Source organism: Heptranchias perlo, chromosome 17, assembly GCF_035084215.1.
Source record: "Heptranchias perlo isolate sHepPer1 chromosome 17, sHepPer1.hap1, whole genome shotgun sequence".
NCBI classification, from domain to species: Eukaryota; Metazoa; Chordata; class Chondrichthyes; order Hexanchiformes; family Hexanchidae; genus Heptranchias; species Heptranchias perlo.
The window spans coordinates 31857460-31874163 of record NC_090341.1 but is presented as its reverse complement, the minus strand read 5'-3'; the positions used below and the strand labels follow the sequence as shown (position 1 = coordinate 31874163).

Genomic DNA, 16704 nt, shown 5'->3' with positions numbered 1-16704 from the left:
AATCAACTGATATGTCTACGACTGCAAAGCTAACTTGTATGCCTTTAGTGTGCTGCAGAGACAGAACTGAAAAATTCAATTTATTTTTCTATCAAGCTCTCCCTACTTATGTCACTTATGAGAAACTGTTCTACCTGTTGCATAATTTTATCCAAAACCAAAAGATCTCAACAGGGGTGATTTCGATTAAGTTTATAGTGATGAATCAGTCTCCATGACAGAAAAACACAACCGCCTTGTGAAAAGAGTGTAGACTATGGAATTAAGAGAAATTTGGACTTAATTGCATTAATCGTTGAGAAGCACTCGAAGCCAAGATATCGGAAAATTGCTGCAATATCCTCCACATTGCAAACTGTGAATTTCATCAAAGACTTTCAGTTAAACCATGACTTAGAATAATAAAATCTTACAGCACAGAAGGAGGCCATTCAGCCTGTCATGCCTGCCCCAGCTCTTTGATAGAGCTGTCCAATTTTGTCCCACACCCCAGCTTTTTCTCCATAATCCTGCAGATTAGTCCTCTTCAAGTACATGTCCAATTGCCTTTTGAATCTTCCTATGGAATCTGCTTCCATGACCCTTTCAGGTAGCGCATTCCAGATCTTAATCCGCTGTGTGAAAAAAGTTCTCCTCATTTCCCCTCTAGTTTTTTTCCAATTATTTTAAATCTATGACCTCTATTTACTGACCCACTTGCCAGAGGAAACAGTTTCTCCCTACTCGCTCGATCAAAACCCCTCATAATTTTGAATACCTCTATTAGGTCTCCCCTTAACCTTCTCTGCTTTGAGGAGAACAAGCCAAGCTCATCCCTGATATCATCCTGGTAAACATCCTCTCTACCCTCTCCAAGGCCTTGATATCCTTCCTAAATTGTATACAATACTCCAGCCAATTACCGCCCCATAAGTCTACTCTCAATCATCAGCAAAGTGATGGAAGGCGGCGTCGACAGTGCTATCAAGCGGCACCTACTCACCAATAACCTGCTCACCGATGCTCAGTTTGGGTTCCGCCAGGACCACTCGGCACCAGACCCCATTACAGCCTTGGTCCAAACATGGACAAAAGAGCTGAATTCCAGAGGTGAGATGAGAGTGACTGCACTTGACATCAAGGCAGAATTTGACTGAGTGTGGCACCTAGGAGCCCTAGTAAAATTGAAGTCATTAGGAATCAGGGGGAAAACTCTCCAATGGCTGGAGTCATACCTAGCACAAAGGAAGATGGTAGTGGTTGTTGGGGGACAATCATCTCAGCCCCAGGGCATTGCTGCAGGAGTTCCTCGGGGCAGTGTCCTAGGCCCAACCATCTTCAGCTGCTTCATCAATGATCTTCCCTCCAACATAAGGTCAGAAATGGGGATGTTCGCTGATGATTGCACAGTGTTCAGTTCCATTCACAACCCCTCAGATAATGAAGCAGTCCGAGCCCGCATGCAGCAAGACCTGGACAACATCCAGGCTTGGGCTCATAAGTGGCAAGTAACATTCGCACCAGACAAGTGCCAGCCAATGACTATCTCCAACAAGAGAGGATCTAACCACCTCCCCTTGACATTCAACGGCATTACCATCGCCGAATCCCCCACCATCAACATCCTGGGGGTCACCATTGACCAGAAACTTAACTGGACCAGCCATATAAATACTGTGGCTACAAGAGCAGGTCAGAGGCTGGGTATTCTGCAGCGAGTGACTCACCTGACTCCCCACAGCCTTTCCACCATCTACAAGGCACAAGTCAGGAGTGTGATGGAATACTCTCCACTTGCCTGGATGAGTGCAGCTCCAACAACACTCAAGTAGCTCGAGGACAAAGCAGCCGGCTTGATTGGCACCCCATCCACCACCCTAAACGTTCACTCCCTTCACCACCGGCGCACTGTGGCTGCAGTGTGTACCATCCACAGGATGCACTGCAGCAACTCGCCAAGGCTTCTTCGACAGCACCTCCCAAACCCGCGACCTCTACCACCTAGAAGGACAAGAGCAGCAGGTACATGGGAACAACACCACCTGCACGTTCCCCTCCAAGTCACACACCATCCCGACTTGGAAATATATCGCCGTTCCTTCATCGTTGCTGGGTCAAAATCCTGGAACTCCCTACCTAACAGCACTGTGGGAGAACCTTCACCACACGGACTGCAGCAGTTCAAGAAGGCGGCTTACCACCACCTTCTCAAGGGCAATTAGGGATGGGCAATAAATGCCGGCCTCGCCAGCGACGCCCACATCCCATGAACGAATAATAAAAAAAAAGCTGAGGCCTAACCAGTGATTTGTAAAGGTTTAGCATGATTTCCTTGTTTTTGTATTTAATGCCCCTATTTATAAGTATCCCATATACTTTCTTAACTACCTTTTCAACATGCCCTGCCACCTTCAAAGATTTGAGAAGGTGCACCCCCAGGTCCCTCTGCTCTTGCACCCGTCTCAAAATAATACCATTTAGATTATACTGCCTCTCCATGTTGTTCCTCCCAAAGTCCATCACTTCACACTTATCCACATTAAATTGCATCTGCCATGTGTCTGCCCATTTCACCAGTCTATATCCTCCTGAAGTCTGCTACTATCCTGCTCACTATTTACTACCTTGCCAAGTTTTGTATCATCCGCAAACTTAGAAATTGTACTCCCTATACCAAGGTCATTTATATATAACAAGAAAAGCAATGGTCCTAATACAAACCCCTGGGAGACTCCACTGCATGCTTCTCTCCGGTCAGAAAAACATCTGTTCACCACTGCTCTCTGCCTCCTATCCCTTAGCTAATTATGTACCCAAGTTACCACTGTCCCTTTAATCCCATGTGCTTCTATTTTCCAAATAAGGCTGTTATGTGGTGCTTTATCAAATGCCTTTTGAAAGTCCATATATATAGCATCTATTGCACTACCTTCATCGACCCTCTCTGTTACTTCATCAAAGAACTCAATCAGCTTAGTCAAACACAATTTGCCTTTAACAAATCTGTGCTGGCTGTCCCTTTATTTACACACACACACCCCTCTCCAAGTGAGAATTAATTTTGTCCTTGACAGTGGTCTCTAGTAGTTTTCCCACCACTAACGTTAGACTCGTTGGCCTGTAGTTACCAGTATTATCCCTCTCCCCTTTTTTGAACAGGGGTGTAACATTTTCAATCCTTCAGTCCTCTGGCACCACTCCCATATCCAAGGAGGATTGAAATATTTTGGTCAGAGCTTCTGTTATCTCCACCCTAAATTCCCTCAGCAACCTAGGATGCATCCCATCTGGACTGGGGGACTTGTTAACTTTGAGTGATGCCAACCTACTTAGCACCTCCTTTCTATCTTTTTATCCTATTCAATATCTCTACTCCCTCCTCCGCTTCAGCGACATTAACTTCATCCTCTTCTTTTGTGAAGACAGATCCAAAGTACTCATACTTTTGGTATGTTGCTCAAACAGATGGGGTGAACCAATTTTAAAAGGGATGCAGGAACAAAGAGACCGGGGTGGGTGCACATGTATAAATCTTTGAAGGTGGCAGGACAAGTTGAGAAAGCTGTTAAAAAAGCATATGGATCCTGGGCTTTATTAATAGAGGCATAGAGTACAAAAGCAAGGAAGTTATGCTCAACCTTTATAAAACACTAGTTAGGCCTCAACTGGAGTATTGTGTTCAATTCTGGGCACCACACTGCAGGAAGGATGTCAAGGCCTTAGAGAGGGTGCAGAAGAGATTTAATAGAATGGTGCCAGGGATGAGGGATTTCAGTTACATGGAGAGACTTGAGAAGCTGGGGTTGTTCTCCTTAGAGCAGAGAAGGTTAAGGGGAGATCTAATAGAGGTGTTGAAAATCATGAATAGTTTTGATAGAATAAATAATGAGAAACTGCTTCCATTGGCAGACGGTAACCAGAGGACACATTTACGGCGATCGGCAAAAGGGCCAGAGGCAACATGAAATATTTTTCAAGCAGCAACTTGTAATGGTTTGGAATGCACTGCCTGAAAGGGTGGTGGAAATGTAACTTTCAAAAGGGAATTGGATAAATACTTGAAGGAGAAAAAATTTACAGTGCTATGGAGAAAGAGCAGGGAAATGTGACTAACTAGATAGCTCTTTTAAAGAGCCAGCACAGGCACGATGGGCTGAATGACCTCCTCCTGTGCTGTACCTACTATGACTATGATACTATGAAACCACTGTCAATTGTTGTGATACACGGAAGTACATTTTTTGTTTGGGAGAGAAAGTCAATTCTCTATGAAATACAATTCAGGCATGGGGGCCTTGAAATCTGATCATGCCCTGATGGTTTTTCAGGCTCTAAGCGGGCTCATAAGCATCCAAATGGCGAGCAGGAAGAGCACGCTCATTACGAGCTGGAAGTGCGCCGCCAGCCGCATTTCATTGGGCTGCTCCGTAGTATCCTGGTTGCATGCCAGAACTAATTAAAGCAATGACTAATATATTCAAATTAGGATCTTGTGCTTGTTGGGAGACCCTTTTGTGATATTAGACTGGCCCAGTGCCTGACTCACCACGTGGTAAACTTGCTTAGCAAATCTGGGCACTAACAGGCAGGAAGGACCCTTCGCCAGTGCTGTTCAATGGGATAATCCACTACTTACTGGTTAGTTGCTGGTTTGTCACTTCAGGCTGCTAGTTAACTTCGTTAACATTGTTTTGCCTGTTTTCTGACTCTGGAAACTTAATTTTGACTGCTGAGAAGATGATTTTGCTGGTGTTGCAATGTTTTTGGCTGCCTTCCAAACAGTTGTACTGCAGTCATGAGTTGTCTGGTTGGACTGCCATTGGGGCTGGAGGAGAAGGGGAAACGGCAAGGAAGAGAGCAGAAACAGTGGAGACAAGTGGGAGGAGGAGGAGGAGGGCACTGCATAAGCAGCCATACCCAGAGCGGATAATCAAGGAGCACCTCTCCTACATGAACATCTTGGAGCAGCAATGTATGTTGCGCCTTCACTTCACAAAGAAAGCTTTCACTGAGCTATGTTATCTGCTGCAGCCACAACTTGAGTTTCGCACAGGGCATGGACAGCACTGCCTGTGCCTGTCAAGGTCACCACGGCCCTTAACTTTTATGCCACAGGCTGCAGTAAGTGACATCAGCGACATCTCACAGTTTGCAGTCCACCGCTATATCAGGGAGGTCACCAAGGCTCTTTACAGCAGGAGGAACAGCTACATTACTTTCCCCATGGACAGTGCGAAGCAGGATGAGAGAGCACTAGGCTTCGCTCACATGCCAAGCACCCCCAGGGCGCAAGGTGCCCTAGATTGCACCCACATTGCTCTGCTTGCTTCCCATATCCAGCCTGGCATCTCTATCAATCAAAAGGGATTCCACTCCCTCAATGTACAGCTGGTTTGCACCCACAGGTAGCACATCATGCAGGTTTGTGCTCGGTTTCCTGTCAGTAGTCATGACTTATTCAAAATATGCCAGTCCTCTGTGACACCTGTATTCCAGTCAGGCTGTCCGGTTCCAGGCTGGCTACTGGGCAACAAGGGTTGTCCCCTCCAGACATGGCTTATGACTCCTGTCAGAAACTCTGGCACAGCTGCAGAGCTGGCCTACAACGAGAGCCATGCCGCCACAAGACTAGTCATCGAATAAAAAAAATTGCCGTGCTCAAGCAACGCTTCTGCTGAGAACCCGGGAGCATGATCTGCAGATCTAGCAACCATTTCTGTGTTCAGAAGTGTACCACCTTTTCTGCTGCTAGAGTGCACCTTCCCTTTAAGAGGTACTTGGAAATGCCCAATTTCCAGCCCCGCCAAACAGGTGTGCAGAAAATGAGTAACACCGGCTGCATGTCTCTCTCATTATAATGAGCTTGCGGCACGAATATTACATGCTGCCTGGGACAACACTAACAGGCGTGTGCATTGCACCCGTTTTCCAACACGATCGAATTTCTAGGCTGGGATGCCGATGACTTCACTATTAAAACCAGGCTGAGACACTCAGCTTGCCTTGTGGTCTTCATGACTGTAGAATGGATCTGTACTCCTTTGACACACTGGAAGACTTTATCAAGAGGGTGATTTCCTGTCAGAAAGTGTCCAGCCGGTGATTGTTCAACAGTTGGTGGGCTGTGATACTAATATCACAAGTATTTTCCAGCATCTGGCAATAACAAAGGTTACAGTTGGGTCACAAACCCCTATATCACCAAGCCAAAACATACAGCTAGCTTGTCACCAAAGGAAGAGGAAAGCCTCGTTGAATTGGTACATGATCAACTCTAAATCTGGCATTTTCCCAGAAATCTATGACCAATTTTTGGCTATCCATACAATATGAATTTACACATCAAGCCCTGAAGTTACATATTAATTTTTCTTCCACCTAGCTGTACAAGTCTAGATTCTCGGTCCTGGTTTAACACAGGAAAAAGTACAGAATACACTGTAAGGTGGAGAGTGACCTGAGTCTCTACCTTCCTGCCCAACTGTAAACAATTTTACAACACCAAGTTATAGTCCAGCAATTTTATTTTAAATTCACAAGCTTTCGGAGGCTTCCTCCTTCATCAGGTGAACGATGTGAAAATGAAAACCTCGAAATGAAATCGCATTTATAATTCACAGAACAATGCTTGGTGAGTACAGACAGTTTTTTCAACTGCCCGTTGCCAAGGCAATCAGTGTGCAGACAGACAGGTGTTACCTGCCAGGTCTCACAGAGTATACAAATCACCAAAAAAAAAACAACAAACAAAAAAAACAGAGATAGAAACATAGAAAAGACAGCAACTGACCCGTTATATTAAAAACAGATAACATTTGTTCGCTGGTGGGGTAACGTGTAGCGTGACATGAACCCAAGATCCCGGTTGAGGCCGTCCTCATGGGTGCGGAACTTGGCTATCAATTTCTGCTCGACGATTTTGCGTTGTCGTGTGTCTCGAAGGCCGCCTTGGAGTACGCTTACCCGAAGGTCGGTGGATGAATGTCCATGACTGCTGAAGTGTTCCCCGACTGGGAGGGAACCCTCCTGTTTGGCGATTGTTGCGCGGTGTCCGTTCATCCGTTGTCGCAGCGTCTGCATGGTCTCGCCAATGTACCATGCTCTGGGGCATCCTTTCCTGCAACGTATGAGGTAGACAACGTTGGCCGAGTCACAGGAGTATGAACCATGCACCTGGTGGGTGGTGTCCTCTCGTGTGATGGTGGTATCTGTGTCGATGATCTGGCATGTCTTGCAGAGGTTACCGTGGCAGGGTTGTGTGGTGTCGTGGACGCTGTTCTCTTGAAAGCTAGGTAATTTGCTGCTAGGTAATTTAGACACATTCCTGCCCAACAACATTGTGTAGAAATGCCATTCACTGCTTAAAAACAAGTAAACCTATCCCACTAATAGAGTAAACTTTGCAAGCGTTTTTTAATTGTTGTGGCATCTGATACGCATCGAACATGGATTGCATTTTCCGTTATTACTTTGTTGAAAAAGAAATGGAAAGGTGTTATGGATTTTCTAACAAAGTTTGAGAACCCCTGGCCTAAAGCCAACCACAACATTGCGCAGATTTTTAATTTAAATCATTTTGAATCCATTCACTTGCACAGATTTGAACCAATTCATTTGATAATTGAATACATGATGTTGCTAACCAGGTAGATAGCAATTATGCAATATATAAATCTAAATATTTAAATGTACCAGAACTTTGGTGCTGTGTATTTAAAGAAGCAATATAGATTAAATTCGGCAATTAGTAGTAGAAATCACTATAAAGGTAAATGCATTGCTGATGTCAAACAATCTTATATTTTGAATTGACCTTTCTCTCTGCAGCAAATTTCCTGGTGTTTTACCAAAATGCTTTTTACATGGAGGATTCTAGCATGTGTTAAGAAATGTAGACATTAAATTTAAAATAAAGAACTATTTTATCTGCTTGATGGAATGGTGACTGGGGACACAGGGAGCTCATACAGTTACCTTCTCCTCCCATTCCAAATGATGCCAACATGAGGGCACATGCAAAATTCATTGTCCCTGGACAAGGTGCAGCTTTCCTTCCATTTCACATTGCCATTGTTTGTCATTATGTTACAAATTTATTTCATTTGGACGTTTGTATTCTCATTGCATAAATATAAATGCAATTATCCAACAATTATCCTGCATCATCTCTATAGAGCAATCTGTCCAATAAATTAAAACTAGAATTGACTGGAAATTTCATAATAAAAGGCTGCATTCTTATCTGTACTGGATTATGTGTCACATTGTGCAATATTCAAAATGAACAATGTATTGTGTACTACAGTACAGTGGCTGCAGTAATTGACAAATCTGAGTGCTCAGGTTTCACTGAACAGGAAATCATTTGAAAGCAATAGAAATGAGGGTGATGTTCAGTCTACATACAATTAGTAAATACAGAAATTATATTAGCCAAACCAAAATTAATCATACAATCTTATTATTCTGATAATTCATAAAACTAGACAAATAAACACAGTGTCACTACATTTAAAGGAAAATACTCATCTAAACAAAGCCTGTGGTAAACTTGCACAATCTTTATAGAGCGGAGTATATCGTGCATATTCATTTTAAGGTCTTAGTTGTAAAAGGGAATACATCTGCACTGTAACAGCTATTTAACAGTTTCAGGGGAATGTGACATGTCATCAATTCCTAGAGGTGTTAAGCTCTGCTTTCTTCTTTACTCTCTTTTGAGTCTGTTGGTTGGATTAGTATTACTGACTTAAACAATTGTGCTTAGGTTATAAAGTCTTAGAACACTTGCTTAATTCCCTTTCAGAGATTGCTTACTGATTTAATTGTGTAACAAGTCATTTAATTTTGAGCACTGTTAAAATCACTGTGCTCAAATGAAGTAGGTTCTTGCTTTTAGGTTCCAATTTTCACTATTATAACAAATATTCTACCTTCTTCCTACATAACTGTAAGCTTTTAAAAAGTTCCATTTATATTTCCTTTGTCATTGTCTAGATGAAAGAGATGGAATTATATGGCAATGAATGAAATAACAGAGAAACAGACTCAGGAAATTAGCTATATAATCACATTAGTGTGAAGCTGTGCAGTGGGTTACTGATTCACAGGAAACTATGCTTTCAAGGCATTCAGGCTAAAGCTTTCAATTCCTACAGGAGTTGTTAATTGTTTGCACCCTATTTATAATTGAGTTAAAATGTGTAACAGGGAAATAGCAGGAAATTATTTAATTGTATCTAAAATCATCACACCATACTTGAAACTGAGAATCTATTAACTTAGTACTTTTTTGAGCACATTGCGAAAGTATCCATAAAATGTATTACCATAATAGGTAAAATAGTTATGGAATGTCTATATTTTTTTGAGTATATATTTTGTAAATTATTAGCAGACGTCTATATTCTCTTTATATTTTCTTTTTGCAGCTTTGGCTAACAGTCGAGGAGAATTCCTTTTAAATGGAGATTTTGTGGTCAGCATGTTTAAAAGGGAAATTAAAGTTAGAGGAGCTGTAATTGAGTATAGTGGGTCTGATAATGGAGTGGAAAGAATCAACTGTACTGATCGGATTGAGGAAGAACTAATAGTTCAGGTAAATTAACATGCATGGCTAAATTCTGTGCATTGTTTTGTCTTTTGTCATGGATAGATTTTCTTTCACAATAGTTGATTAGTTTTTTTTACTTTATATTTTTCATTCAAGGTTTTATCTGTGGGTAATCTATACAATCCTGATGTGCGATATTCATTCAACATTCCCATTGAAGATAAAGTACAACATTTTTTTTGGGATCAATTTGGTCCTTGGCAGGATTGCAACAGGCTTTGCCATGGTAAGTCTAAGTAAGCAAAGAGCACACCAGCATTTAAGTGTCCTTTTATATAGTTTCTTTGATAGTTTGGAATCATGTGCTAAAAAGATAATTTTACTACACTAACTGTCATCACTGTGTTTATTATTGTTCTGTAATGTGATATTGTATTTGAACAGGTGAAAGGAAGAGAAGACCTGTTTGTACCAGAGAAAGTGATCGGCTGGTTGTCTCTGATCAGAGGTGTGATCGAATTCCGCGCCCAGCTCCGTTAACTGAATCATGCAATACAGAATGTGAAATACGGTATAAACTTTTCAAAAATTATCTTCCTCTCAAAATTACTTTCATTTGATTTATGAGATCACTACTAATGATATGTAATTTCCTTATTAAAACAATACCTGACACTACTGGTAATTGGCTATAAACTGGTTTTCTGCATTTACATCATTATTAGTGTGGCTAATGTATGCTCCAGTGCCAGACTTGTACTGGCAATAGATATGGAACAAGTTCAGGTTCTGCTTTGCAACCCTTATTTATTGCTACTGCCCGCGTGGTTTTATAACTTGCTGGTTTCACTTTAACTTTCCAATTGTTGCCAGAGCATCTCCAGCAATAACTTCTCTTTGCACACCTAAACCATTACCTCCGGTGTCCCCAGCGATCTGTTCTTGGTCCTTTCCACTTCCTCATCTCCATCCTGCCCCTTGGCGACAACATCCAAAGACGTGGGGTCAGATTCCACATGGACACTGACGACACCCAGCTCTATCTTTCCACCACTTCTCTTGACTTCTCCACTGAGGCTGTGGTGTTAGACTGCTTGTCCAACATCCAGACTTGTAAGAGTTGTAATTTTCTGCCGCCACAAATTCCATACCCTCGCCAACCGCCCTCCGAGGCCCCTCCAAATCATTTTTCGCGTGGACTTTGAAATGATCAGCCAGTAATCCTGTCCGAACCAGGTGGAAACCTTATTAAAATATTTAAATCAGGGCCTGTTCATAGGATCCTAATGCAATTTTCATGTACCAGTGGGCAGATTGCTACTAGACGTAGAGTAAACAGCGATCCTTAAAGAAAGACTTGCATTTATATCACGCCTTTCATGAACTTAGGACATCCCAAAGTGCATCACAGCCAATGAAATGTGTGTACAGCAGTGTGTACCATCTACAAGATGCACTGCAGCAACTCCGCCAAGACTTCTTCGACAGCACGTCCCAAGCCCACGACCTCTACCACCTAGAAGGACAAGGGCAGCAGGTGCATGGGAACACCACCATCTGCATGTTCCTCTCCAAGAAACACACTATCCTGACTTGGAAATATATCGCCGTTCCTTCATCGTCACTGGGTTAAAATCCTGGAACTCACTACCGAGCAGCACTGTGAGAGTACCTTCACCACATGGACTGCAGTGGTTCAAGAAGGCGGCTCACCACCACCTTCTCAAGGGCACTTAGGGATAGGCAATAAATGCTAGCCTTGCCAGCAATACCCACATCCCATGAATGAATAAAAAGAATACTTTGAAGTGTAGTCACTGTTGTAATGTAGGAAACGCGGCAAACAATTTGCACACAGCAAGGTCCCACAAACAGCAGTGAGATAATGACCAGGTAATCTGTTTTAATGATGTTGGTTGAGGGATAAATATCAGCCAGGACACCGGGAAGAACTCCCCTACTCTTCTTCGAAATAGTGCCATGGGATCTTTTACATCCACCTGAGAGGGCAAACAGGACCTCGGTTTAAATGTTTCATCAAAAAGACAGCATCTCCAACAGTGCAGCACTCCCTCAGTACTGCACTAGAGTGTCGGTCTAAATTTTATGCTCAAGTCTCTGGAACGGGACCTGAATCTACAACCTTCTGACTCAGAATTGAGAGTGCCACTACTACGCATAGCTAACATTTAAAGGGTGCTTTGAAAATGGCCACAAATAAACAGTGGCCATCCAGTTATTTGGAACGCTCTTCCTGGCCCCACACAAATCTTCCCACCCATTGTCGGTCACTCAGTGGCCTACCTCGGGATTGCATCCCCCTCTCCCCCTGAGGCTATACTTTCAGTTTGGATTTCTTGTCCCCTCCCCCGGTCCTTGAGCTGTCTCTCAGCGTTCATTGAAAATCATTTCCATGTGCGCTACATCTGAAAATCAGCTGCATCGTTTTTAAAACTCTCAGTGGCAGATAGAAACAATTACTTACAATATTTATCAGTCGCAAATGCACAAAAATAATAAACAAGGTACTATACTGAGAATATCAAACACACTGTTTTGCTCTGATAGTAATGAGTTATGTAATGGCGAAGTTGCAAGCTAATTAATACAATATGCTGCTTATTCTCAAACAGATGGCATATTGCCAGAAAAAGTGAATGTACAGCCCAATGTGGGCCTGGCTATCGAACTTTGGACATCTACTGTGCAAAATATAGTAGGTCAGAAGGAAAGACAGAAAAAATAGATGATAGGTACTGCAGCTATCAACCAAAGCCAGATAATAAGGAAGTGTGTCGTGGAGATTGCAATGTAGGGGGGTGGCAGTATTCATCATGGTCAGAGGTAAGTTATTTCCTAATATGTTCTTTTTGGAGCGTAACTATAACGTGACCAATATTTCTATGAAAAATATCAATTACATTTAACGTTTAGATGTAAGAGACATTGTAGACTGCATTTTAAAGGACCACTATGGTCATGACTATGTGTTTAGCAATTCTTTTTGACTTAGTTTACAAACACACATGATCGTATAAGTCATCAAAATACATCATTGAGCTACTTATGGGTCATAATGTCATCATAGAAATATGACATGCAGTCCATCTTGTTCCCCAAAGAAAAGCTTGTTAAACATTTTTTCATGAAGATAATGTCCCATAAACAAAAGAAATTTGTGGAAGTCAAGTGCTCATTTTAATGTGTGCTTGTGTTTGTGTAACTGTACTTTTAATACCATTGTGTAATAGATTTATGCTACTGTGCTGTATGTCTGTAGACAATTGTTGTTTAGATAAATTAAGACAAAAATACTATCTGGGTTTTAATCAACTTTTTTGAATGATTGCTCTTCAAGCCTGGCTTCCTTTCAAAATAGGTCTGTTAGGGTTAAAGCACATTGTTGGAGTACTTGATATTGATAATGTACAGTAAATTTTTTGATTATGAAATCCTGGCATGCAGCCTTACTGGAAAATTATGAACATAAAATCACGGAGAGCAAACTCACAATTTTGTGATATGGGATACGTTATCCTATGCCGGAAGTACACAATCAGAAAATTTACCCTAAATTACCCAAACCTGACATTCTCTACACATTTGACACTTGTAAGAAAAGTTGCAGTAATTCAACCATAAATTCCAGGTTTCTACATAAATCTTGCTCTTCTTTACATGCAGTTAAATAGCAATATTTGTTGCTGCAGAAGATGTTGTTGGCTTTTTATCACTGTAATTATTTTGTCCAGAAAATCATGCCTAGCAGTAATGTATGCATTATTTATTTTCTCCCTTTTTTATTTCCCTCAAACACGCCATGCACCCTTTGCTGTATGAGAAGTGTGCATGTGATTATGTCATACCAATTATACCAGGTCTATAAGTGGACCAATTTGCAATTTTGTCATTTACACAAACTACAAAGTTGTATTATTACTTTCAAAAGGAATCCTTTTTGCTACGGAAATAAAAATAATTTAAATGTATGATGTGCAACTTTAGGAAATCTAGAATGAAGTTAATTTAATATCTGTTTATTTGGATAAAGTGTTCAAAGAGTTGTGGTGGTGGTACAAGAAGGCGGAACGCTGTTTGTGTCAATTCTATGGGGACTGTTCTTGAAGATAGCAAATGCAGTCAACAAGAAAAGATGATCATCCAGCGATGCAATGAATATATATGTCCAATGTGGAAAATGGGTGAATGGTCAGAGGTTAGTTAGATTTTCTTCCTGATGTTTTCTTTGGAAAATTAAAGGTGATCAAAAAATGTACCTTTTTTACATTTTTCCTCCAACTAAGTTGCAACTTGATTTATTAAAAAAAAGTCACAGTGCTGAATTTTACTGTGTTCATTCAGCTAATCACATTTTGAAGGATAAATTTTCCTTTGGGGCCCCCTGGTGGGCACCTGGCAGACATGTGCTGTACCTGTGAGGAAAATGGTGTCTCTGAATATCCTGACCATTTGCTTAGTCCAGATGAATTCCCAGCAGAGGTCCGCCTTGTGCTGGGAAGCAAGGCAGGAAACAGCAGCGGAACAGCAGCAGAGAGACTTGCAGCCAGAAGTTCCCATGGCCTTAAGATCATCCTGATCAGGAGGTGGGGGCAAATGAGAAGTGCCTGAACAGCATTATTTTGGTCTCCTCTTCCATCTTTATCTACCCTGCTGGTACAGCCTTTTATTTAATAGATTAAGGCCATGTAAGTGCCAGAGTCTTTTTGATATATTTTACATTTTTCTTGTTATGGTCATTGTAGACAATCTGAAAGTTGTATGATTATAGACCTGCAGGCCTATCATTTCCTTTTGTATATACTTCACAGATTTAAATATGATGTGATTTTAAGGAAAGCTGACATTAAAATTCTAAAGCAAATTATAATTTTCAATAGAAAATACAAACATAACTTTTGAGATTGTAATAGCAATGATCCTATACTAATTGGATCCCTTAAGGGCTATTATAGTGGCAGTGTGACATTGAAACTGCATGACTCAAGAGGAAACCCACTACCTCCGAGCAGTGCTGTTCCCTTTTCTGTTTAACATTGCACTGATGGCCTGTGTTGGGCTACAGGAAGACCAGTAGATTGTAAGCCTGCATTTTTCACGCATCTGATGACCATCCTCACATAAAGACAAGACACAGAGTCACCCCCTTTATATTGGTGTGCTTCGGCATGCAAGTACTGCACACCTGCTGATGAAACACTATCAGTGTAGAAATGGTATCAGTGAATAGACGCTCCACAATTCAAAAACCATAGTACCAATTTTACAAAAGTATTAGCGGATAATTGTGATGTTTTGAAGAAAATGATAATGCATCGTTGACTTAATTTACATATATTAATAAGGTCAATTCAAAAATACTTTTAGATAGGATTGTCTGACTCACCAACTGGCAAACAAACTAATAAGCTTTATTTGTTTTAGTAAATCTTCCATGTCTGTCAAAATATGTGACTTTAGATGAGGTTTGGCTTTTAAATGGCACCATATTTGCTCTTCAGCAACCTTCTCTTGCTGTAGGTAATGTAAGATGTATGCCATAACTATAAAAACAGCCTGAGATGTTCCAGGCTTTTCCGTCAATCATCCGAATACTCCAAACATTCAGGGTGCTTAATTTTTGTTATCGTTTGGAGCTTGGAGACTGATCTTTAAATTTTTTTTTATGTGGCAATACAATTAAAGTACAGTAGAACTTAAGCATATTACTGGAAGTTTTTAACATTGTCTTGAACTGTGGTCAATTATCCGGAATCCATAAACATTAACAGTGCAACAGAGTTTGTATCATTCATAACATATTGCTTGTGATAGAAAATCTTTCACCTACAAATTAATGTCAATTACAGTGCTTAGTGACCTGTGGGAAGGGATACAAGCATCGTCAAACTTGGTGCCAAGTTGGAGAAGAGCAATTAGATAATGGATTTTGTAACTCTGCAACAAAACCAGAGTCGGCCCAAGCATGTCAACAGCAGGAATGTGCAGCCTGGCAAGTTGCTCAATGGGGACAGGTAGAATCTTAATGTTGTTCTTTCGTTTTGCTCATATTTTCCATCTTAAATTGTATTCTTTCACCATGTATTTTTGCTGTGTGTAACTGCTTTTTCGCATAGATTTAAGAACAATTTTCCTCATTGTACAAAGAGAAAGATCTGGTGGGCAAGGTATCCACAGAATATACAGCAGATAGAGAATTAATATGGCTGGAAAACAAATATTATTCACAGAGCAGGGCTACTCATTAATTTTTGGTTGAGAGCCACAATCGCTTGCTTGAGAGCTACTTTCACAAGCTCACCATCTCAATTCCATGCGTGTATTTTTTAACAAAAGCATATTTGCATATACACATATTAAAAAGGATCATAGAATGTTACAGCACTGAAATGGGCCAATTGGTCCATTTCTGTACCAGTTCTCCACATGAGCCATCTAGTCTAATTCCACTCGTCATCTTGTTCCCCATCCCCTTTAATACCTTTCTTTCTAGAAATGAATTCCCTTGTAAAATAATTTATAGACTCTGCTTCAACAACAGTTTGTGGCAGAGAATTCCCCATTTCAACCAGCCTCCATGTAGTGAATTTGTAACCTCCCCTTAATTCTTTTTGTGGTTATCTTAAATCTTTGCCCTCTCATTACTGTCTCACCAACTGGTAGAAATTATGGCTATTTACCTTAGTATGACCCTTAATAATCTTGACGACCTCTGAAAGGCATACCGTAACCTTCTCAGCTCTTTTTTAAAAAAAAAATCTCTTCATAACTGTCATATTTCATCCCTGGTAACATAATAAAATTACTTTTGCATACTGATGGAACACAGCAAATCAAAATTAAAAACATCTCCTAAAATATCAAGGCAAGTGACAGCGGAGGAGGGAAAGATAGAGGTTGAGTGGGTAATTCAAAGGGAAGAGGTAGGGATCGTGGTGGGAGTGAGGAGATGACAGGAAGTGGAAAGGGTCATGGTAATATGAAGGAGTACATGACATGATGGGAGTGAGGAGGTGCATGAAGCATATGTGTTTGGGGGAGGGGATGGGAAGGGAGCTGCTGAGGGCCACATTTTCCCTGAAACCCCCAACTCTCATGTAGCCTGCAGCCATTGGTGGCTCCTTTCCCCTCCACAACACAAAGTAGACTTTTTG

At 41.2% G+C, this 16704-nt stretch overlaps 1 protein-coding gene across 2 annotated transcripts in view; it reads left to right on the top strand.

Annotated features, from left to right (window-relative positions):
• The window catches only part of adamts9 (ADAM metallopeptidase with thrombospondin type 1 motif, 9), a 259676-nt gene that overhangs the window by 90653 nt on the left and 152319 nt on the right, over window positions 1–16704 (top strand). For both annotated transcript variants that reach the window (XR_010966102.1, XM_067998852.1), the window contains exons 17-22: window positions 9411–9577; window positions 9689–9818; window positions 9977–10103; window positions 12166–12376; window positions 13584–13748; window positions 15400–15564. Coding sequence is in view for 1 of the 2 variants with exons in the window: in XM_067998852.1 (XP_067854953.1) it covers window positions 9411–9577; window positions 9689–9818; window positions 9977–10103; window positions 12166–12376; window positions 13584–13748; window positions 15400–15564 (965 nt within the window). In the remaining variant the exon portion in view is untranslated. The remainder of the gene's footprint in view (window positions 1–9410; window positions 9578–9688; window positions 9819–9976; window positions 10104–12165; window positions 12377–13583; window positions 13749–15399; window positions 15565–16704) is intronic.